General features: G+C 37.1%; 2 protein-coding genes across 4 annotated transcripts in view; one reads left to right on the forward strand and one right to left on the reverse strand.

Annotated features, from left to right (window-relative positions):
- Positions 1-16,526, forward strand: part of LOC144001330 (VPS10 domain-containing receptor SorCS1-like) — a 120,731-nt gene extending 104,205 nt beyond the window's left edge. For 2 of the 3 annotated variants that reach the window (XM_077495551.1, XM_077495550.1), the window contains 6 exons: positions 382-494; positions 2,286-2,420; positions 7,747-7,846; positions 7,984-8,092; positions 11,567-11,721; positions 14,228-16,526. In XM_077495551.1, coding sequence (XP_077351677.1) covers positions 382-494; positions 2,286-2,420; positions 7,747-7,846; positions 7,984-8,092; positions 11,567-11,721; positions 14,228-14,286 — 671 coding nt within the window. In that variant the 3' untranslated portion in view covers positions 14,287-16,526. Of the gene's footprint in view, positions 1-381; positions 495-2,285; positions 2,421-7,746; positions 7,891-7,983; positions 8,093-11,566; positions 11,722-14,227 lie in introns of those variants that run through there. The other variant, XR_013278450.1, reaches the window with a different exon arrangement.
- A 4,413-nt stretch (positions 16,527-20,939) lies between these two features.
- LOC144001384 (VPS10 domain-containing receptor SorCS3-like) overlaps positions 20,940-23,953 on the reverse strand; it is a 78,184-nt gene continuing 75,170 nt past the window's right edge. Inside the window, exon 27 of the mRNA XM_077495645.1 lies at positions 20,940-21,731. Coding sequence (XP_077351771.1) covers positions 21,667-21,731 — 65 coding nt within the window. The 3' untranslated portion in view covers positions 20,940-21,666. The remainder of the gene's footprint in view (positions 21,732-23,953) is intronic.

Below are 23,953 nucleotides of genomic sequence, written 5' to 3' on the forward strand. Positions count from 1 at the left end.
ATTACTAGTATCACTATTGTAATAGTGTGAAATTGACCATTTTGATCACTATAAATTTGATATGACTTTTTAATACGGTTTTATTTCTCTCCGTCTCTCTGTGACACAATTTATGTGCTCTTTCTTTCTCATTAAAGTTAAGTATTTAAGGTTGTATAGATTACAATATATTTTTCAGGTCTTCAATTAGCCTATCATACATTTTTTGGGAAAGTCAGAGTACTTAAACCACCGAGGTTTGAAACTGGAACTTCTTAACTGTGAGCCAGACATGCTAAGCATATACGTACACGTTTAAGCTAACAATCACAATTCATTTGGGTTCCATGCTGCAATTAAAGATGCTAACAATGTAATTTATTTTTTTTTTTTGCTTCCCAGATTATTTCCAGTCCCATATTCTGGCCTTCTCCTCTAATCTGGATGACGCCAATCCCAGCCTCTCTGAGTGGCGTGCGGACATCGGGCGGGTGGTGAAGCGCTCGGTGGTCCAGGTCAGGAAGGGCCACAAAAAATGTCACTTTTCTTTCGTCATTTGCGCAACGCTGACTTGGGTTGGGAATCCTTCTGCAATGACCGCCTACACAAATATGCTTGAAGTACTTTTCAAAACTGTCTACACACAAAAAAAAAAAAAGTTTTCTGCTCAAAAGGAATCACTTTTAACTTACTAATGTACCATAATGGACATTATATGAATTTTCACTGCAGGTTACTTATATTTACGGTGGGTGTGTTTATTCGTGCTGTTGGCCAGACGTGGGTGTGCGCATCATGCAGTGTATTACAAAAACGACACTCACACATTGAGAAGGGTATAACCGATTTGTGTGTTTGCGGGTCTCCCTGCTGGGACTTAATCCACCTATTTCACATACAATTTTCTCTAATCTTTTTGATGAAAAACAATTTCACACACAATTAAAGTATATCAACAAGTGGCTACTATGGCTCCATGCTACGAGCTAGTAAGTTAGCAAGCATTAGTTAGTGGTCGGATTAACATTATTGTTGGAATGTTATAGCCATTATCTTATTTTTCAAATATATATATATATATATATATATATATATATATATATATATATATATATATATATATATATATATATATATATATATATATATATATATATATATATATATATATATATTTTTTTACAAAATCAAATAATTTTCATCTGGTTTTTGTTCATGAACTAAAATGCCCATAGATTCTCGTCTCGTCTTCATTCGTCGATGAAAATGCAGATTGATTCAGTTCCAGTTATTGTTTATTAATGAAGGTTTTAGTCTAGTCAAGTTTAGTTTTAGTCCAGTGAAAAATGTGCATTGATGAAATTATTTTTGTTTAGTTTTCGTTGACGAAATTAACACTATTTGCGAATATAGGCCAACACTACTGATTTGGAAGGCGCCGGGCATTAGATTAGATTGCCATAGCAACAGAGACACTGACTTCTGATTGGATGGAAAAAAAAAATTAAAATCTAACTTTTAATACTGTAAGCAGAGCAGCCAAGAGAAAAGCTACAAAATGAATCCATATATTTTATCCACATTTTTAATTCCAAACTGAGACGATCCAGCTCCTTGTTTTTTTTTTTTCTCTATTCACAGCTCCATGACGCATTTCCAATTGTGCCACTTGAGAGCAAAAAAAAAAAATCTGAATTGTATGACTCCAACCGTGTCAGTGTAAATCCAGCCTTGCGCGTCAAGGTCGTCATAATTCCACGGCGCAGTTATTATACCACCTCGCTCTTTTCACAGCTCCACAAAACAAGAGCAGTTCGGTCCATGTCGTGACACGTTTGCCCGCTCTCGACACGGCCGACCATCCTCAAAAGAGCGGCAGAACCTTCGATATGTCTCATTATAAGAGTCGACGTCCAAAAGACAGCCGGTTATGTAAAAGACCTGGATAGCGCTCTCTAAATATATCTCCGTGTATAAAACATTCACTTTGACCTTCTGTCTTGTCAGAACGTGGAATCCTCTGACAGCGGACCTCTGCTTACAGCACAAATGCACTAAAAGCTGCCCTTTTTTTTCTTGTTTTTTTTTTTGTTTCTTTTTCCCGAGCAAAGACTGTCAGATCGAACCGGCGTATTTGCGCTGATTTGTGTGTCCTGACTTGACAGTGAATGCTACTTAGGCAAATGAGACACGAAGCAGAAAGCCAACAGTCGTTTTTTTTTTTTTTTTTTGGGGGGGGGGGTTTCCGCAGTTGTATCATATTTGGATGAGTTTCTTGGGATTGTTGTTGTGCTCGTTATTGAAAGGTCACCGGGATCAGCGAGGCTCAACTGTTGGTCAGTGTGCTTCCTGGTTTGCCAACCACGGCCGAGATCTTTATTGTTCCCGAGAGGAGGCGAAGAGGCGGCACCATGGCTGAAAAGCGGAAACACCTGGAACAGGTATGCAGTACATATATATATATGTATTGTACATATGACACAACATAGAATAGGAAAATTCATTTGCTTTCACTTTTAGGTTACTTTTATGGTTCTATTTGGGTATTTAAAATCACATGATATATTCTACATATTAGTTTACATCAATATGTTGTAAGTAGTGTTGTTCCGATACAGATACTGGTATCGGCAGAGGCCCCGATACTGCATTAAAACAGTGGTATCGGTATCGGTGAGTATTAACAAGTAGCATACCGATACTATTTTTCCAAGGCTAATATAGGAAGTTGGATGCAGCATCTTGTGTCTTGCTCGTGCATGACATTCACTGATATGTGACTTGTTCACTGCATGCTGATCTCAGATGCTCTGAACCAATAGCCGGACAGTTTCATGTTGAGAAAAAAAAAGCTTATGTATCGGTATGGTATCGGCATTGGCCGATACTGCAAAGCTGGGTATCGGAATCGGTATCAGGGGCCAAAAAAACGGTATCAGAACAACAATAGTTCCAAGTGTATCTTAGATTTTCCATATGTTGTAATTTAGGTTTTTTTGTGGGTATTTAATATTTATCTGCATTTTTTTTTTTTTTTTTTTTAAATGAATAGCGGGGGTCGACTGTATTGTCTTTGTCAAGGTAAATTCTGTCACATATGTCTCGTTTGAGATTGCACACGTATACCTTTGTAATATTCTGCCAATACTAAACATGAAGTAAACTGAGTGGAAAAGTCGCTCGCTATCTTTAGCTCATGAAGCCTTAAATTGTTCAAAGTGATTTTTACCGCATCCGCAGTTAAAGTTAAAATTGCGTTACAGCAGGTGGACCTCAATGACTACATCCATTAAACAACACTTTACCCCTTCATTACGTTTCAAAAGGCAAAATCTGCGCCGTGACTTCAACTCCATATGCCGCAACTTAAAACGATCTGATTTCCTACCTGTTTATTTTGGCCAGTCGGGACGACTCGTCTCCTCAAATCCAAATCTGTTTTAAGAGGCGAGAAAATCAAGCAGCTGCGTTTCTCACTGATCAGCGTTGTGCTGTTTTACATTTCACACGCGTTTCTCTCCGCACATTTTCTGTCTTGAAAACTCAGTGAGAAGGCATAAAAAAAAAGAAGTTATTTTTATAAATAATTCTGTGTGAGCGTTTGATTCTAAATATAGAAAGCCAAATTGGAGTGGGATGATGTGCATTGCTTTGTAACTTGCACCAACAATGTGCGTAATTAGCTGCATCAAGCAAACTTGAAGATACATCAATTAATAATTGACACTTTCTTCTGTGTGAGCGGGTAGAACAAATTAGTGGACAACACAAACTTTGAATAATAGTTTCATTATTAATCATTTTAATCATTTCATGATCATTTGTGTGACATTTGCATTACAGTAATCACATTGAATCTCGTCAATTTACTGTATCAACACATGCACGCTGTCATGACTTCTAATATTGTATATAAAAAAAGTCAGTATTAAAAAAAAACATGTATTTAAAGCTTACGACAATGTGGAAGTGCACTGTGTCATACTTGGGAGCTGTTTCCAATATTTTGTCCCTCTCAGGTAGCTAAAGGAGGTCACAATAAAATTAGAAACATATCTCAATGTGGGTTTTACTGTACATGATTTGAAATCACAATTGTGGTTTAAAGATATGTACATATATATGTACATAAATGAATTTTCCTTTTCCCCTTGACACTAAAATAAAACACAACTTCTTTATGGCCCAAACAGTCATCAAAGTTCGAGAAAAAAAAATGTAATTTCTCGATATTTATGGCAGCAATGTTAGTACAACAAAGTAAGCAAATTGTTTGCGCCTCATCAATTTGCTGAGTTGTTTTTACTTATTTTTTAATACATTTGGCCAAACGGATTTGTAACTTTTATTATGTGGGAAATCCAACTTTCACAAAAGAACAACTTAAAACATTTGGTTAAATTCCCCAACTACCTTCTTTTCCCCCCCTTAAACTTCTTTTTTAGTTTTTGTTTGTTTTTTACCCAATACTGTATTATATTTTTTATATTTTATTATTATAATTTTTTTTAAGGACAAAGGACCAATCACGCTCACACCTACGAACTAGAATGTCATATAAAATTGTTTTATTTATTTTTTACTTTATTTTTTATTTATTTTTATTTATCAATTTATGTATATATATATTTTTTTATCATTACCAGAGCCGACAAAAATACATTTCTTTGCCCTTGTTTCAACATGTGGCATATTTTTCAATGACAATTTACAAGGTGCAAGTGTACCTAATGGTGTGACCTGATAGCGTCCACTCAAGTGTAATGCACCATCTCAACACTAGAGGGCAATGTCGTCCCATAGAAACACGACTATTCAATCCAGAATACAGGGCACAGTATACATGATTGTAGGTGTTTGTCATCCATTTTTTTTAAAACTAATTTTCAACTGCAAATTTACATAATGATAATAATGATAATAATAATAATAATGATAATAATAATAATAATAAGAAGAAGAAGAAGAAGAATGGGAGCATTGTGGGCTCGTGGTTTAGCACGTCTGCCTCACAGTCGGTCCTGTGTTCGATCTCAACTCGGGCCATGTATGTTTAAGCTCAATGAAGACTCCAAATTGTCTATATAGGTGAGATTGCGAGTGTGAATGGTTGTTTGGCGACCAGTCCAGGGTGTACTTGCCCCAAAGTCAGCATGGATAACCTCCTGTAGTTTACCCGTGACCCTAATGAGGACAAGCGCCATCGAGAACATACTTTTGGATAGCAAAACCATCGTAATTCTAATCTTCTCCAGACGTCCTCTGTTGCGAAGGCGATCAATAAAATAGCGAGACGAGCTCATTTTTTTTATTTTCCCCCCTGCGAGCAGGTTAAACCTCGGCGTGGCCCGAGTAAACACGACGGTCGGGCCTCGCGCTCCGTCTCGAACAAAGTTAATAGGTATTTAATTACACTGATGCATCGTATAATTGGCAGCAAGCGCCGAGGCAAACTGGGGCAGGAGTCCTGGATTGGGAATTAAAGTGATGTATTTATCGTAAGCCCGTCTGATTACCTGGCAGAAGCACCCGGACAATAGGGTCATAAATCTTCACTTCACTCAGCCCCGCCCCTCCACAAAACGCACACATACACATGTGCAATGTGTGCAGAAAGGCTTATTAAAATGTGTAATAGATGTACTGACCCTGATATGCCACTAGAACAAAAAGTAATTATTCATAGTGTGTCGTGCGCTCTAATTTTAACCAGTGGAAAGATTTTAGATGGAGTGAGCTGGACTTATTGAGGCAGAAGCCTGACAAGTCGGGACGGGCTCGCTTGTTGCGTGACGACCTCGTGTAGGCGGGCTACTTTAATAGCGGTGGGCGGGGCGTTTGGGACCCCGGGCCTTCGGGGAGGACTCGATCTACCTCTCAATACCACCGCTAGCACGGTGCAATTACAGAAAGCATTAATATGTTATAAAATACAGTCTGCGAGCACGTAACTGTGCTATGTACATCAACTGGAGCAGTTAAGGAACCAGCATTTACCTAGTCCTGTAACATACTCTACGAAGAACTGGATTACTGTAATGCACTACTTGACTTTGGAGTCAGCCAGCCCTTCTTCAAATAGCTCCACTTGGTTCAAGATGTCATAATTGGAACACGTATGAGGGAGCACATAACTTCTATTCTGGTTAGCGTGCTACATTTTCTTAAGTAGCATATTTTCAACATACTTTTTACTTTTACTCGAGTATTTGTGTTAAGAAGAAGTGATACTTCTATTTGATTACACTACATTCCGCTCACTACTTTTATTTTCCTGAATCTGTTATTGCTTGCACGATCCATAGGTTTGGTTTGTAAGAGAGACTTCCTGCTCAGTCGCTGTCACATGACTCAGTTTCACCAATCCAGTGGAACTTCAAGTGCTTTTTGACTCGATATGACCAATCAAAAAGTGCCAAACAGTCACATGATAGCAGATGGTTATTTTATAAAGCCAAAAATGTATTACAGTTTCAATTATCGTGATGTTGGACAATATCAATTTGTATTTTATATTTTTGTTTAGTTGACATTTTCTTTGGTTAAAAAAATATTTAGAAGTTACTCACCAATTACTAGATTAGTTAATTAGTGCGACTACTACTTTACATGAACTCTTAATTGTCTATGATTTTTTTGGCTACTCTACTGCCCTCTTCTGGCTGCTTGTGCACTTGTTTATGGGCAGATTATGTTGATGACAAGGTTATTTTAGTTAACTAACACTAACAAAAAAAACTAAAATTCAAAAAACAATTCCGTTAACATTTTATGTTTACAAAACTAAAACTAACTATAATTATATAAAAAATGTCCTTTTTTTTTTTAGTCTTTGGTAATTAATTTAATGCATGAGCCTTTGGGGATGATTTTTAAATGTGATTTTAAGGATAGATTTCTTTTAATATTAACTGGAATAAGGACATTTGAAAGTGTCATCTATCAGCAGCCAATGGAAACGCACCTTCAGATGACATCATCCCATGGTGTTTTTTTTTAAAATGTTGCGCACAAGTAATGCACGTTTAAAGAAAAACTAAAAATAAAACTAATACTGAAACTAAAACTAATACTGAAACTAACTAAAACAAAACTAAAACTAAGCATTTATTAAATAAATAAAAATAATAAAATCTAACAGAACCACCCTGCAAACGAATTAAAACTAACTAAATTTATAAAACAAAACTCAAAATGAAATAAAAACTAACTAAAATGAAAAATTCCAAAACTATAATAACCCTGGTTGACATGGCAACGCACAGAGGCTGAAATCTGATTGGACAAAAAAAATAAATAATAAACACATTCCATATGGAAGCAGTGCAGCCAAGCAAAATAAATGACTGAATTAAAGTACAGAACAAATTGAGTTGGTTAAATTCCGAATTGAGCTTTTAAGAGTTCAATTTAACGTTGCTGACTAAACTTTAGAAACGTGTTACAAAAGACAAATCACATCTGTCACGACAGAAGACAAAAACTGATATATATTTATTTTGAAATGTCAGCGACTCACCAAAGCAAAACGCCCTTTACCTGACAGGACTTCCATCAGCATCAAACGCGTGCTGGCTCCTCGCTGTTTGGGCTTTTTTTTTTTTTTTTTGTCCCCTCCCACCCGCACCACATTTGCTCCGCTTTAAGAAGCAGAAGAAAAATTCATAATTCAAGCGGCTGAAGGAAAATGACTAAGGCTGAAATATTGATGGTGCCGGCGTCGCCGCTAACCGTTTGCCACTCCTCCCTCCCCTCCCTCCCTCACAGCTCTCTCAGGTGCTGCTAAGTGCTCTGAACCAGGACCTGGTCCAGTTCACACTCAAGGCGGGAGTGCAGGTGAACGTCTACGCCAGCAGACTGTCGCCAGGTGAGCGCGCATGCACACCTCGGGGACACGCGGGTTCCATTCAGGTGACCGCACGGGTCGGATGTTTTTGTACTCGTGTGTTATTGGTGTTTGTTAATTGCCGTTTGGCCTCGCTGTTGTTTTCTTCTCCTTTGAAGCTCCTCTGGTGGACGGCAGCGATAGCAGCCACAGCAGCACTGCAATTATAATGCTGGTGGCCGTCGCGCTCATGGGTCTGCTTGTCTTTGTCATATACAAATTCAAAAGGTACAGTACATGAAAAAAAAAAAAAAAAAAAAAAAAAAATGAGGAAATGCAATGGTAAAAATAAGCCAAATTTTTGACTCGGATTTTGCTGCCGTCGCGCCGAAAACTTGTACCTCCAAAATAGTCACTTTTCAGGAGACCCATAAAACAACATATTTGTTTTACTAATAAAATTACACCATCAAAGAGAGTGAGCCATTTTCAACACTTTAAATTGATCTATAATTAGTACAACAAAAAAAAAACAGTCCCACCTGTGGACTCACCAAATAGTGTAGATTTTTGAAAAAATAAATAAATAAATAATAATAATAATAATAATAATAAATGTACCAAATTGTGACTTATGAGGTTTCGGCGTGACGCCAGCGATGACTTACTATCATTTAAAAACAAAAATACATGCAACTATGGGCCATTTGCTTGTCATCTCAATATAAATTTTATTATTAAAACTAAAGGACTAAAGTAACAGAAGTGCATTTTTAGCATTAGAATTAGCAAATACATCAAATGTAGCCTGTTGGCATTTACATAAATGTCATGTATTGTAATGCTAAGCATATTTACAGTGCATTAAGAAAAAACATATATATATATATATATATATATATATATAGACTAAGAGGACTGAGCTGAGATTTTAAGACACCAAGTCAGAGCTGAAATTGCTTGATTTTATTTAATCTTTATTTAGGGGCTGTTTGAAAATATTAAATATTAAAAAATAAAAAATAAATGATTTTTGTACTTAGATTTGTTTTCCCCTCCAAACATAAGCTATAATTGAGATATTAAGGAAAAAGTCTATATGTTAAAAAAAAAATCTACATTTCTAAAGGATTTTAAAATTCAAGGTAGTCTAAATTTGTTTAAATTATTTGCACGTTTAAAGTATGCAATTAGATTAATGTGCATGACAGTTAATAAAAAAAAAAAAAGTTTGTTCAAGTTAATTTTATTGTGAATGTATGCATTCTATTTCAAATGGCACCGATTCAGTGGAATGGCCCATATGCACTGTATAAAGTGGTCCCTTGACCCTTGACCTTTACAAGTGCCCCAGTGTACGACTTTCTCAAGTTACAAGCCATTGCTTGGTTCATTTTTAAATGTGTTTTTTCTTCACGTTATGAGTTCCAAGCGAGCTTCTGCACATATAGAGAGCAGTAAAGGAAAAAAAAATATATTGTATTGCAAGGTTCCTGCAGAAAGATAGCATATGTGCGTGTATGTGTGCACATTTTGTCATAATTGCCTGATTTAAATTCGCCCCATCACCTATCAGCAAGCACCTCAGCGCTAAACTCCCTGAAAAGTATTTAGCCGCCGCATATCTGTGAGTTATGAACACGGACGACACAATGATAGCTGCGAGGAATAAGACGATTCCCCTCTGTCTCAATCTGCGCAATATTACAGCCAATGACAGCCAAATCAATTCTTCACCCCGCGCCCCCCCCCAAGTGCCAAATGGGTGTCGAAGCCCCGCAGTTATCAATATTCATCCGCGTGACAATGTGAGGCTTGACCTTTCGGAAATGCTAAACACGGACGCCCAAGGTGAGGCGTCGCCCGCCGGGATGGCAGCGAAGGGTGACGAGATAAGTCCTGAGGCAACATGCGTTTGAAAGTCCGGCGTGCGCAGGAAATAGCCTGCACCCACGCGTGGGCCGTCACTGTATGAATTTGGGATGTAACCATATCCAAACATCACGATATGATATTATCACGATATAAAGGTGTTATGTGCTGAGGTTGGATCCCAAAAGCGCAGACACAAATAAGAGTTTAACACTTTTTTCGCATAACATCAAGAGGCGTGGAACTAACTTGACTTGACCAGAAACAACGAGAAGGCATCGAGGAAAAGAGGAGCAGGTGGCCAGCTGGACAGAGGAATAATCCGACACGTTTCTCAGTTAGGCTTATATAGACAGTGAATCGATCAGATTGGCTATGGCTAGACATGTGAGTAACAGGACTGACATGGAATTATCTGATTGGTTGTTGACCAGATAAAGAGATTAAAGATTCTTGACATCACATAACTCCTGACATCACATAGCTTAAGACCAGTTGAAACTAGATGTCGGTTACATCAGTTCAAAACAGACACTTGACGGTCATGACCCAAACATAACCCTTGCATGACCCGAACATAGCCTTGGCATCACCCAGTCATTACAGAAGGTCACGATACAAAAAAGTCACAATATTGAAAAAAAAATGAGCTCATGCTAAAAAAATAAAAATAAAAAAATAAAAATAAAAATAAAAATACTATATTGTGCTTTTGTACATAACAGAAATGCATATAAACAACCTGCCAAATTTCCAAAGTCAATATTAATTAATTTATATTCATGTATTAATGAATTGTATAGCTTCCACAAGACCACCACTACTTAAAGCACAAAAAGAGCATCTCGGTCCTGTATATAATGAACAGTTGCGTCTACGAACGAAGATAATTAGCGACTATCTCGTTCTCCCTACCAGAAAAGAAACTGGAAAAGACAGTCTTCTCTTTTGAGGGAGTGGATGACGCACCCGCTGACTAATTACCACACGTCATCTATAAAAGGATGGTTGATATTTCAGGAAAATATGTCACTTAGCCGCTGTGAACTTTTATTTCCGCAAGTGCGAACGAAAATGCAATGGGAGTGTGTGAAATGCAAAAAAAATGAAAAGTTGGAGGCAGAACGTTGGTGTGCGTCTGAGGGGGGATGAAAAATTGATTGAAGACGGAGGTGAACAATACGAAAGTGCAAGCGCGATGCCCGACGGACCGCAAAGTGCCCCAGTTGCCCCGCTTTCAAGCAATCCTCCGGCGTCCTTAAAAATAGAGTGCCACGCATTATGTTTAGTGGAAGGAAGCATTAGCGCTGTGCACTTGATGGCAGCTCTCCATTAACTTGCCTTTTTTTTTCTTTTTTTTTTCCTCCCCAATCGTATTATTTTTTAAAAGGAGTCTCTTGCTTTCGGGTGAAATTTCAGGATGAGCCAAATACGGACTTTAACCTTTAGAGGGAGAAGTTCATATGACTTTTTTGATTGTTTTTCTTTGTTATTATTATTGCTTTTTTGATATTGACGGTTTTGTTGTTACAGGATTTTTTCACAACTTCTTGTTGTTTGACAAGTAAACATTGTTAGCTAATTTAGCTAATTCAGCTAATTTAGCTAGCACTGCTAGCTAGAAGTAAATGTAATTCATAACACATGGTTACTATCGAGGGAGAATGGACACTGCTGCTTTAATTAACAAACAAAATATAGTAAACAAAAGCACTTTTTTTTTTTTTTTTTTTTTTTTAAGCCGACATGCCATTAGCCTCAAATGATGCCGCTAAATTACACACGCAGTGGCTAACGTTTTAGCCAGCTAGCAGCTAACCTCGTTTGCCTGCCTTTTCAAAGTCCATTTGCCACAATATGTCGCGTTTGACCTTTGACCCTCACCTCCAGGAAGATCCCAGGACTCAACACGTACACCGCGGAGCAGCCCGACAAAGAACAAGAGGTTGTGCCCTCGGTCGCCTCCATGGCGGACACAAAAGCCGACAAGCAGAAGATGACATCACTGGACCGTGTGGATGTACAGCTGGATTCAAAGAGCAGAGGTCTGTTTTTTTTTTTTGTTTGTTTGTTTTTATTTTTTTTGTGTTCGTTTTCTGTACGATGTTACAAAAAGAAGCAATTCACCGCACTAGGAATCGGCACTGACTCGACTACTAAAAGTACAAAAAAGGAGGCCGATGAAAAGACTGTCAAAGGACTTCAAGGCTAGCTAGCTTTATCAGAGCGCGCGCGGGACGTGATTAATGCGGGCTGACGCGATAGCATCATTACAAGAAACAAAACACCTCGGCATCGCTGGCGCTTAATGGCCTCGCCGCTTTATTACTCGCGCGCATAACTTAACCTTTGAATAAACAGACGCCGTTGGAAAGTTGAAGGTAATGTTTGTTCCTCGCGTTTTCAAAAGCTCGATTCAAATTCATTTGACAAAGAAGACATCATTCCGCGTTATCGCGCTATCTAAAGAGACCGTTTGGAAAAAAAGGGAGTGTTCTCAAAATAATGGAAATATTGTCACGTTCATCAATCTTCTTCTGAAAATGTGTTCCCGTCTGAAAAGTGTTATTAAGCATTGCAGGTAGTAAAGATGATCCTCAGTTCTCCCATTTTTACAAAATGGACGTGTGTCAGTGAAACTTAACTAAAACAGCAAAGAAACGATTTCTGTATTCATTTTTTTATATATATATATATTTGAGCTAGTATGCTCCTTGTCATCACTAGTAAGAAAAAAATAGTGCACTTGTAGAACAACTAGAGCATACTTGTACAACAAGTGTCTTTCTAGTAGCCTAATGTGTTCGCTACGACTGTTTGCCACCAAAATGACATTTCTGCGTACGAGTAGGAAGTAAAGGAAGAAAGTACATGTTAGCATATTACGAGTGAGGCAAAACGGTGCACTAATTGACATCTGCATGCTACTAGCACTACTAATAACTTGCTAAAATTCAGATAGTTGACAACAAGCGCTTCGCTAGTAGTGCTAGTAGAGAGCGGACCTCAACTAGTACAGTTTTGCCCCACTAGAAAAATGTCGCCATAATAATACAGTGCAGATTGTCATATAGTGGGGGGTATTGACATTGAACTATGTCATTGTTTTCCAAAGTAAAAACAGATGTGTGCAAATGTTTTATTTTGATTAAACACAGAAGATGATCAGGCTTCTTCTTTCATGAAGGACTACAGAAATCAGTGAACAATTACTGTTGATATGCTGAAATCAGAGGATTTGGACAATTTAAAAAATAAAATATAATATATAAATAATAAAATAAAATAGTTGTCGATTAATTTGATGATCAATAACTTGTCAATTAATCGATTAACTCATTTACTGCCAAGATCGTATAAATACGTTCTATTTTAAAGATTACCATGCTCCCAAAGATGTATTTATATGTTTTGGCTTTGATGCAGCCTCTGAACTGAAGAGAATGCTTGAAACAATGGTAGTTATTACAAAAAACGGACAGCAGATGGCAGCAGAGTATAAGCGATCAAAAAGCTCTTTTAATATTCTATATTCTAATGCTAATTGATGCAAAATGGAAACCGATAGAAACATACTTTTTTTTTCCTGATGAAAGAAGAGACTTTAATCTTTCTTTTTGGTACGTTCCATGTTTTTATAGCAATAGGACAATATTCTATGGGCCTTGCAAAATCAGTCAAAATCCAGTAAAACAGCGAATATGTCCTGGGTGTGAATGAGTTAATTTTGACAGCTCTAATAGTGGTGCAATAAATGTTACTAGCTGGATAGTTGTTCTACTAGTGTACTGAATTGTCTTACCACAAAGGGCATACTAGTGCAGAGACCTTGAGCGGGATAGCCAGAATATCGAATATATGCTATCATGTGTATCGAGATACAAACCGAATCGTCTTTTATGAGAGATGTATGCCAGATATCAATCGGTTTAATGTTGCTGATGTTTTGTCGTTTCTTTGAACGGAATTAACTTGGGCGCTTGCGTATTTATAAACGTGACGAAAGCTACGGCCGTACCATACGGAATCGAACCGTAATCCCACTGAATCGGAACAGAATCAAATGGTCATATTTTAAAATCATTACTTCCTTGAATCGTATGATTGAATCGTCTTTGGTGGAGTGGATGCATACCTCTACCCTAATCTACATATATATTTATACCCGTTGCCTCTCGTATTCTTTTTAGTAGTTGACTCGGTGTGTAGTTTATAGCGTCTGTCATCGTGTGCGTCCGCAGGTAAAGCGAAAATGCGCTCTTGGGGGGGGGGGGGGGGGTGAGTTATTTGTCCCAATAAAATAATTAGCGCGCGGGGAGCGCGGCGAACAGGGTGAAAGCATTTTCATCAAGGAACATCCTCGCCACCCTGGCTTGATTTACTCGCAGCCGCCGCAGCTTAACAGTTGACCCGTCCAAGATGAATGCGTTCGCCTGCGCACGCACACACGTGCGCACATGGAAAAAAAACAACAACAACAAACTCCTTATGCAAATGAGTCCATAAAACTCTTCCTGTGTCTGTCCTCTCTTGTCCCCCCCCCCCGGCCAGGCTACCTGCCATCGCACACAGACATCAAGCTCTGTGATGAAGCGCCCCATGTGTTTTAATGTGGAGCGTGCGCGCCAAAGCAATACATCTTCCCTTGGCAGTTACTTCCAGCGCAGTCACGATGAATGCTCTCGAGTGTTTTTTGCTAGCCATGCGCGGACGGACGGGAGTGGCTCACGCTGCGGCGCGCCCGCCCGCCTAATCCCCTCCGAGGAGACTGTACAGATTTATACGCGCCCGCTCTCCAAAATGGGACTCCTTTTTGACTGGAGTTTTTTGTTTTTTTTTGTTTTGTTTTTTGCAAGGACCTTCATCTTTGTATGTAAATAGTGTACAGTACGTGGAAAAAATGGAAGCGGTTGGATGTGTACTCCTTCAAAAAAGTACAGTCAGATGGATTTCTTCATTTTTGCTGTACACAAACAAAAAAAGAGGAATATGGACAAGGTAATGTATGTACACAACTTGGAAAATAACACTTTTTCTATAGCACATCTTATGTGGTCCACCAAAGCAACAAAGTGCGCCATCTTCGTGTTTCTTGCTAAATGGATTTGTGCTTTTCGTTTTGACAAACAATCTGGACCAAAATGTCAACATTTTGCATATTATACTAGCATTTTTTTCCCCCCGCTAACAATCATTATGCAGTTGTGAAAACTAAAACTAACGAAAAAACTAAAACTAAAATTGAAAAGATAATTTTGTTCACGAAGTGAAATAAAAAAAAAAATGTTTTGAAAAAAACGAAAACTAACTACATTTTATGTTTACAAAACTAACTAAAACTATTTATAGCAAAAATGTGCTTCGTTTTAGTCTTTGGTAATAAATTTAATGTGATAACCCCCCCCAAAAAAATAAAAAATCAAAAAATAGATAATCCCATGTTGTTCTTATGTGAGAAAATAGGCAACATCAGTAATAAATGAAATAAATAAATAAATAATAAATAAATAAATAAATAAATAAATAAATAAATAAATAAATAAGTGAATGAGCAAGAAAAGATGCTGCATCCAAAACCCTATATTAGGGTTGGAATTAATGGTATCGGCATGTTACTTGTGAGTACTCACCGATACCGATACCACTGTTTTAATGCAGTATCAGTATCGGAACAACACTACTTATTATTATTTTTTTAATAATAATGAAAAAAATCTTATAAATATTGTTATTATTATTATTATTACTATTAGTAGTAGTAGTATTAGTGCCCAAAGCCAGCTGAGATAGGCTCCGGCACCCTCTGCGACCCTTGTGAGGAATGAGCGGTCAAAATGGATGGATGGATATTATTATTATTATTATTATTATTATTATTTGAGCACCATTTTGTGGCATTTTAGGGAATTTCGGAAAGAGCACAAACACAGCGAATATTGGAGAATTGATTGGAAAAAAAAGAGAGAATTTTTTCTGCCAAAATGAAAAAGACAAAACAAAAACAAATCCATTTATCAAGAAAAGTACAAACAAGTTGACCCAATTTAGTGGGCCACATAAAAGGAGTTTTGACACTTTAGTTGTGGATTCTTTCTTCATTTGCCCATAAACAGGAATAAATGACACTTTGCAACCAGAGGGGGCGCCCTGGTTCGCCAAAGCCTCAATTCCGTGTCATTGTTGTTGTTGCTTTTACTGACTCGAATTGTCCACAATCAAAACTGCTGATCACGGCAACATACCAGCATGGAAACGCGGAAGTGTCGTCAGTTTGCATCCACGCAGACGAACCCGCCAACTCAAGGTCGGCCCCCGAGGAGACAGCGGAGAACAGGTTGCCGATTTGCCCGTCCACGTGGCCGCGAGGGCAGCGTAGTCGCTAGAAGACGTATCTGCTGTCAAGACAAGCTCAGCCTACGCGATCGCCCAGCGTGGTTGGCCACCGTCTCTTTGGGATACATGCTGGAATTCCATCAAGTTTTTTTTTTTTTTCTTTTTTAAAGTGTCGTCAGCGTTATGTTGTCAGTAAGACAAATGGACAAAGGCACTTTTTTATATTTTTTTCTCACGCTGCTTTGGAGGCCCGAGAACTTGAAGTGACCGTCGTGGGACGAACGACATCACTGACGACTTTTCTGCTCGGGTTCTTTCACGCGAATACTTGTGGACTTGCATGACGTTTTGTTCCCTGCTGCTTTGTACATTTTTATATATTGTACAAAAAAAAAAGAATGTCAATTGCAGTATGTTCAGTTCTCAGTGGCTCATTCAGTTGACGTGATGTGATTATTCAGTGGGTTGTTGGTGTTTATTATTTTTTTTGCAGAATAAAGTCAAAACATGAAAAATATTAGTTGATTGATGCCAGTTTTTCCTCAAAGTGTGGTCTGTGTGCCACTTGTGGCACATGGGCTCCCTCTAGTGGTATGTGAACAATTATTTCAGTTTTAAAACTACATAATGTTATCATGGCTTCATATAACTTTATATTACTTTTTTTTTTAACCCAATACAACTGTTAAAGGGATAATTGTCTCATTGAGCCATTTTTAGCAGTAAAAAGTGAATATTTTGCATATTATTTTTAAAACTTGCTTTCAACTGATGATGACATCACCTGTGCTGAGGAAGTAGGTAACGATCAATCATGGTTCACCTGTTTTGTTTTTGTTTTTTGTTTTTTTGTTTTTTGTTTTTTTTTGGGGGGGGGGGGGGGAGTCATTACCAATACCTACTTCCTCAGCACAGGTGATGTCATTATCAGTCGACTGCAAGTTAAATTTTTAAAACTCGCTGTCAACTGATGATGACATCACCTGTGCTGAGGAAGTAGGCAACGACCAATCATGGTTCAGTTTGCTGACCAAACCCCAAAAAAACAGGTCATTACCTACTTCCTCAGCACAGGTGATGTCATCATCAGTCGACAGCAAGTTAAGAAAAAAATAATTAAAAGGTATTAATTGCACATGAAAAATAATGAAGTTATCAAATTAATTTTGGGCAAAATATTAAATTTTTACTGCTGAAAATGGCTCAACGAGTCAAGTATCTCTAAGTAGAGTTCAGCAATGTTTACTAGAACTGTACATTTTTATTTTTTTTATTTTATTTTATTTTTTTTTAAACTTCAATTGTATTTGGTACCTTGGTACCAATGAATTGCTGCTTCCACAAACGAAAATATGTTGTCTTTGTAAAGGCTTGATGTAGCTTAGCAATTTATTGTTTTATTTTTCATAGAGTTGGGGCAACTGATTGCCACCCTGTAGCTCCGCCCATTGTCGTGATAGTCCCAAAACTGTTTTTTGTGTGTGTGTGTGTGTATGTGTGAACTATCCACCCCTCAAAACAGGCTAACTTCAGCATCGCATAGATTAGGGGATGAAAACGAATAAATAAAAAATATCAAATTTTGCATGCTTTTATATTTTCTGTGGCATAAAGAAGTGGCTTAAGAGTACCAAAATTCACAGCACACAATTGATTCTCATGCCACAGGGGCGAAAACAATCGAAATGGAACTTAAAAAAAAAAAGTGTTCACCCAAACCTCGGCGACTTTGACTTTGCTTCGTCTCTCAGCAAAAGTTGCAAAAAAGCGTCCGACGACATCTGAGGACAATTAGCAGCACGTAGCGTCGGGAATCAAATGGGCCACTTCCACCCAACTCTCCCGCTGCGCCACAAATTAATTATCCCCCTTTTCCCCGGGAAGAAAGTCTTGGGAGTCGCACCTTGAATGAGTAATGTCGCGCGCACAATAACCCGCAGCAATCGGGCGGGCGCCACAATGCGGGGAATTGATGAGCGTTGTTTCCTTTCATCGAGTGCGACATTACGGCGGCGGAGCATCCATTAGCGATTGTTGTCACCGTTCAATTAGATTGGACTCTGCCGGCGCATCTCCCGGCAGTTAGATCGAGATGGAGAGAGAGAGAGAGCGGAGATGGGAGAAAGGACGCCTCCAAGAAGGCTCCCAGGGCGCACATGGCAAACGGGAGTGATGAAGATTGGTGCGAGATGTTTAGACCAAAAAAGGCTGCAGGTCGATTGGGTCGGAAGGTAATTCGGCCTTGTTGACGTGCGGAGAATATTTTTGATGAAATTCTTCAAATCGTCCCTTAGGAATGGCTCCAATTAAACTGGAAAGTATTTTTCATCAGACACATGAAGGAAATATGCTCACTTTTGACGCAGACAACATATTTTGAGTCTGATGAAATGACTAAATTAATAAGAGTTGACATTGACAGCTGTAATATAAGTGAAATGATTTCAACCCTGGCTACCTTTTGAGCTACACGATATCGTTTTAGTTGGAAATGACATGACAAAGTGGCAAAAAACTGAATCGTACTGGAGGGAATTATGAACAGTTCAAAAATAGCAGTCAGTGCTAGTACCAAAATCTTGCTAGTGAGCAAAAGCAAATACCAGGAAAAGGCTGAAATCGAGTTGGTGTCAATGAGAGGCACTTTAAGTGGCGGCAGGTGACTCCCATGTAATGAGTTTGAATGTGATTAGTTCATTAAAAACACAGCACACATGCCAGTTATGAGCGGGTGTGCACAATTATGCAACTACGTTTAATCATCCAATTGAATCATACAGGTGAAAGGTCATACTAATGGTGGTAAAAGTGAGTCTTGTGTATTGCAAAAATGTGGCATTTGAACTGGGGTGTGTAGACTTTTTATATCCTTTGTTTTTTGTGATCATACAAAGACGATACATTGATCATATATTTATGGATCTGGAGAGTTCTCATTATGAACTATAGTTTGAGGTGTGACTTGATGCTGCATGTTGCAATTTTTTTTCTGACCTTGATATTGGTAAACTGTGACATCAAAACAAGTTTTTTTGGTTGTTACGTTATCCAGCGAGGAAATATTGATAAAATTATTATTGATATGGAGAGTCCTCATTACGACCTTTAGTTTGAGGTGTGACTTGATGTGGTTTGTTGCAAATATATTTCTGACCTTGATATTGGTCAACTGTAACCAAAAACATGTTTTTGTTTTTTTGGTCATCATGTCACCCATTAATGCTCTAATAACAAAGTAACTACATATTTAGAAATGTCTCATGAAGACCTTTAGTTTGAGGTATAACATGATGTGGTTTGTTGCAAATAGATTTCTGACCTTGATCTTGGTAAACTGTAACCAAAAACATGTTTGTTTGTTTTTTCTGGTAATCCTGTCATCCAGTGAGGATATATTGACAAAATTATTATTGATATGTAGAGTTCTCATTATGATCTTTAGTTTGACGTGTGACTTGATGTGGTTTGTTGCAAATGTATTTCTGACCTTGACACTGCTCAACTGCAACCAAAAACATGTTTGGTTTTTTTTGGTCATCATGTCATCCATTGAGGATCTATTAACAAAGTAACATCATATTTAGAAATGTCTCATGAAGACCTTTAGTTTGAGGTATAACTTGATGTGATTTGTTGCAAATACATTTCTGACCATGTAATACCAAAAACTTATTTTTTTGGTCATGATATGACTAGCTTTCATCATCTGCTTAATAGAAAAGCAAAAAACCAGCATCATATAAAAATACATTTATTCTGAACAGTTTCAAAATGTACTTACTCACAGTAAGAAAAACGACAAACACAAAAAAAGTCATCAGTAATAGATCATGCACGTTGTTTGGCCGTTGCACAAGTGGACTATAGAACAAGGTGTTTTCGTTCATGTTTATTTCATGTGCCAAAAAAAAGCTTTAAAATCACTAGGACAGAGAACAATTGCTCACCCTAATGTACCATTAAATATATTATTATTTTCATATATATATATATATATATATATATATTTATTTATTTTTTACAGTTAATTATGTCATGCTAGTGTAAAAATGCTGACAGTAGTTCATTAGTGAGACATTATTAGACATGGAAACAATGCGTTCAAACGAATCCATCCAAATTTACAATCCTTCTCTTGATTTTATGTACATCTGTCAAGTTACAAAATGTCTGCTGATTCAGCATTCGAGCTCATCTCGTCGTGTTATGACAGGCCACTTTCATGACAATTTTGCAGGATTTTGGACAAAAAAAAAGTCATTGAGGCGTAATTAGTAGAAAAATGGCACACTTTGGGCTTTGTTCAAGCACAGTGAAGTCCCCACAATAAGTATAACTATATATATATATATATATATATATATATATATATATATATATATATATATATATATATATATATATATATATATATATATATATATATATATTGTTGTTCCCGCAGATCAGAGAGAATACAGCTACGTTTACATTGGAATTGCGAACGTCGCCAAATTTGACCAAACTCAGAAAACAGGCGAGCTGTGATGCTCGCGGCACTTTGATGTCAATTTTCAGTCTACGGCAAAGGGCGTAATCATGTCAAAATGGATAAAGATTAGTTTTGGATTAGTGAATTAAAGGGATACTTTACTTATTTAGCCATTTTTGGCAGTCAAACATTAATATTTTGCCTATAATAAATGTGATATTTTCATTATTTTTCATGGACAGTTAGTACCTTTAAAAACACATTTTGCAACTTGCTGTCGACCGAAAATGACATCACAAAGGGCTCAGGTAACCTGTAACACCTGTTTTCTAGGTTTGGTCATGTGACATTCACAAGCTGAGCTGTGATTGGTTACCTGAGCCCTTGTGATGTCATTTTCAGTCGACAGCAAGTTGCAAAATATCAAATTTATTAGAGGCAAAATATTAATGTTTGCCTGCCAAAAATGGCTAAATAAGTAAAGTATCCCTTTAACTGTTGACCAAAAAAAAAAAAAAAAGATCAAACTTAATGAGCGAGCGGCGTAGCTCATCTACAGAAATTCGTATTGCTGCGCTAGCTTTAAGCTAGCAGCCTATCGCTACGCCAAATTTTATGATTTGGGTGAACATTTTGGTGTTTAAATATACAAAATTTGATTCTGTTTCTCTTTACATGCCAGTTTAGCATAAACTTCAACTGTAAGCGACAGATGAAAAAGTTAGAAGTCGTTTTACCGCTTAAGTGAAGAATTGAGTAAGCGAGCTAGCTAGCGTCTGAAAAGTTGATGCTTCTTGACAGGAAGTGACAAAAGGGGCTTAGAAATACTTTTGAAAAGGGGGAAAACTAAATAAAATTTATTTTATTATTATTTTTTTTTAATTACGGCTTTAATCTTGTCATAATTGTGGAGTCCAGTTTAAAAAAAAATTTGTACCATTTCCTACTAAATACTTCATTTTTTCCCTGAAACACTTCCTACACTTTAGCTTAATTACTGTAATGTAGATGTACTCAATTCTATTCTTGAAGAGCGTGAAAGCATGACTGAACAATAGCGACTATCAGCATGAAAGAACTATTATTAAAAAGAGAAGCCAACAAAGCGAACAATCGCAGCACATGAGAAACACAACGTTTTGTGTACTTACTGGGTAACAGTGTGCGCGTCTTTTTTTTTTTTTTTTTAGACGTTTGTACAGTTTGGATATTCCCTGGTTACAATTCGATCCGTATTCCTCCCCATTGATCCTGGAAAGCGAGAGGACAAACAATTAGGCAGCTGTCGTTACAGGTGAAGCTCGCAATCCAATTTGGGCAACTTCTCAGCGCGCCAAGCGGACGAACGGAAGCGCTGAGGGGGCGTGGCCTGTCGCCAAGGCGCTGATGAGGCGGGAATGAATGTGACGAGCGAGGCTGTTGGAGAAAATGTGCAGACGCCAGCTTGTTTGAAAGGTGAAACTTGACCATCTCGCAGCAGTGAGCGCACTTAAGGTCAGTATGAAGATTTATAAGCGGATTGTAATAATAGCGTGTGAAATTAAAAGCACAAAAGGAGTCACTGCAGAGTAAGAAAAAACAAACAAACATTGTGCGACAATGTGAGAGCATACCAGCAAAGTAAACGCAGACCTGGTGAGTACTCATCCTGACCTTTAGTTTGAGGTGTGACTTGATTTGGTTCGTCACAAAGAGATTTCTGACTTTGTTCCAGGCGAACTTTTAAGTTGATGTTTTTATCCTCACATCATCCCATGAAGATATATTGACAACATAGTGATGGATCTGGAGAGTCCTCATCATGACCTTTAGTTTGAGTTGTGACATGATGTGGTTTGTTGCAAAGAGATTTCTGACTGTCTTCCATGTGAACTAAAAATCGATAAAAGGCTTTTTGATCATCACATCATCCCATGAGGCGATATTGAGAATATAATTATGGATCTGGAGAGTACTCATCATGACCTTTAGTTTGAGGTGTGACTTGATGTAGGTTTTTTTTTACAACTAAATTTCTGACCTTGATACTGGTAAACTTTAATCAAAAACATATTTCTTGGATAGCATGTCATTCCATGAGGACATATTTACAAAATAAAATACATATTCCAAATTCTCTCATGAAGATCGTTAGTTTGAGGTATGACTTGAAGTGGTTTGTTGCAAATAGATTTCTGACCTTTTTATTGGTTAACATTACCCCCAAAACGTGTTTTTTTTTTTTCATCATCATGTCATCTCATGAAGACAGACTGACAAAATAATTACAGATCTGAGAAGCCCTCATCAGGACCTTCACTTAGATGGGTGACTTGATATGGTTTGGTGGTAAATCCATTTTTGACGATATAATATTTGGTGGTTTTGACCTTGCTGAAGATCTTAAACCACAAAACCAATGTGGTGATTGTCAAGTGTTTTTGGTGCTGATTTGTAAGTGAGAGAGAGTGATAATATCTACGCAGTGAATCGACCGACAACCCCTTCGTTTTTTTTCCTCAACAGCTTAAAAAAAATGCCTTACTATACATGGTCGTTCAAAAAAACAAACAAAAAAAAAACGCCTTATAGGCAAAATATTCATGTTTGACTGCCAAAAATGGCATTTAAAAACAAAAACAAAAAAAATGCCTTACTATACATGGTCGTTTAAAAAAAAAAAAAAAAAAAAAAAAAAAAAAAAAAAATGCCTTACTATACATGGTCGTTTAAAAAAAACTAACTACTTACTATAGTAAGGCATTTTTAGTCGTTTAAAAAAAATGCCTTACTATACATGGTCGTTTAAAAAAAAACAAAAAAAAACATGGTCGTTTAAAAAAAAATGCCTTACTATACATGGTCGTTTAAAAAAAAAAAAAACGCCTTACTATACATGGTCGTTTAAAAAAAAAACAAAAAAAAACGCCTTACTATACATGGTCGTTCAAAAAAAAAAAAAAAAAATGCCTTACTATACATGGTCGTTTTAAAAAAAAAAAAAAAAAAAAAAAAAAAAAAAAAAGCCTTACTATACCTGGTCGTTTAAAAAAAAAAAAAAAAAAAATGCCTTACTATACATGGTCGTTTAAAAAAAAACTACTTACTATAGTAAGGCATTTTTAGTCATTTAAAAAAAATGCCTTACTATACATGGTCGTTTAAAAAAAAACAAAAAAAAAACATGGTCGTTTAAAAAAAAAAAAAACGCCTTACTATACATGCTCGTTTAAAAAAAAACAAAAAAAAACGCCTTACTATACATGGTCGTTTAAAAAAAAACAAAAAAAAAACATGGTCGTTTAAAAAAAAACAAAAAACGCCTTACTATACATGGTCGTTTAAAAAAAAAAAACGCCTTACTATACATGCTCGTTTAAAAAAAAACAAAAAAAAACGCCTTACTATACATGCTCGTTTAAAAAAAAACAAAAAAAAACGCCTTACTATACATGGTCGTTTAAAAAAAAAAAAAACGCCTTACTATACATGGT

The sequence above is a fragment of the Festucalex cinctus genome, chromosome 14, assembly GCF_051991245.1.
Source record: "Festucalex cinctus isolate MCC-2025b chromosome 14, RoL_Fcin_1.0, whole genome shotgun sequence".
In the NCBI taxonomy this organism is placed as follows: Eukaryota; Metazoa; Chordata; class Actinopteri; order Syngnathiformes; family Syngnathidae; genus Festucalex; species Festucalex cinctus.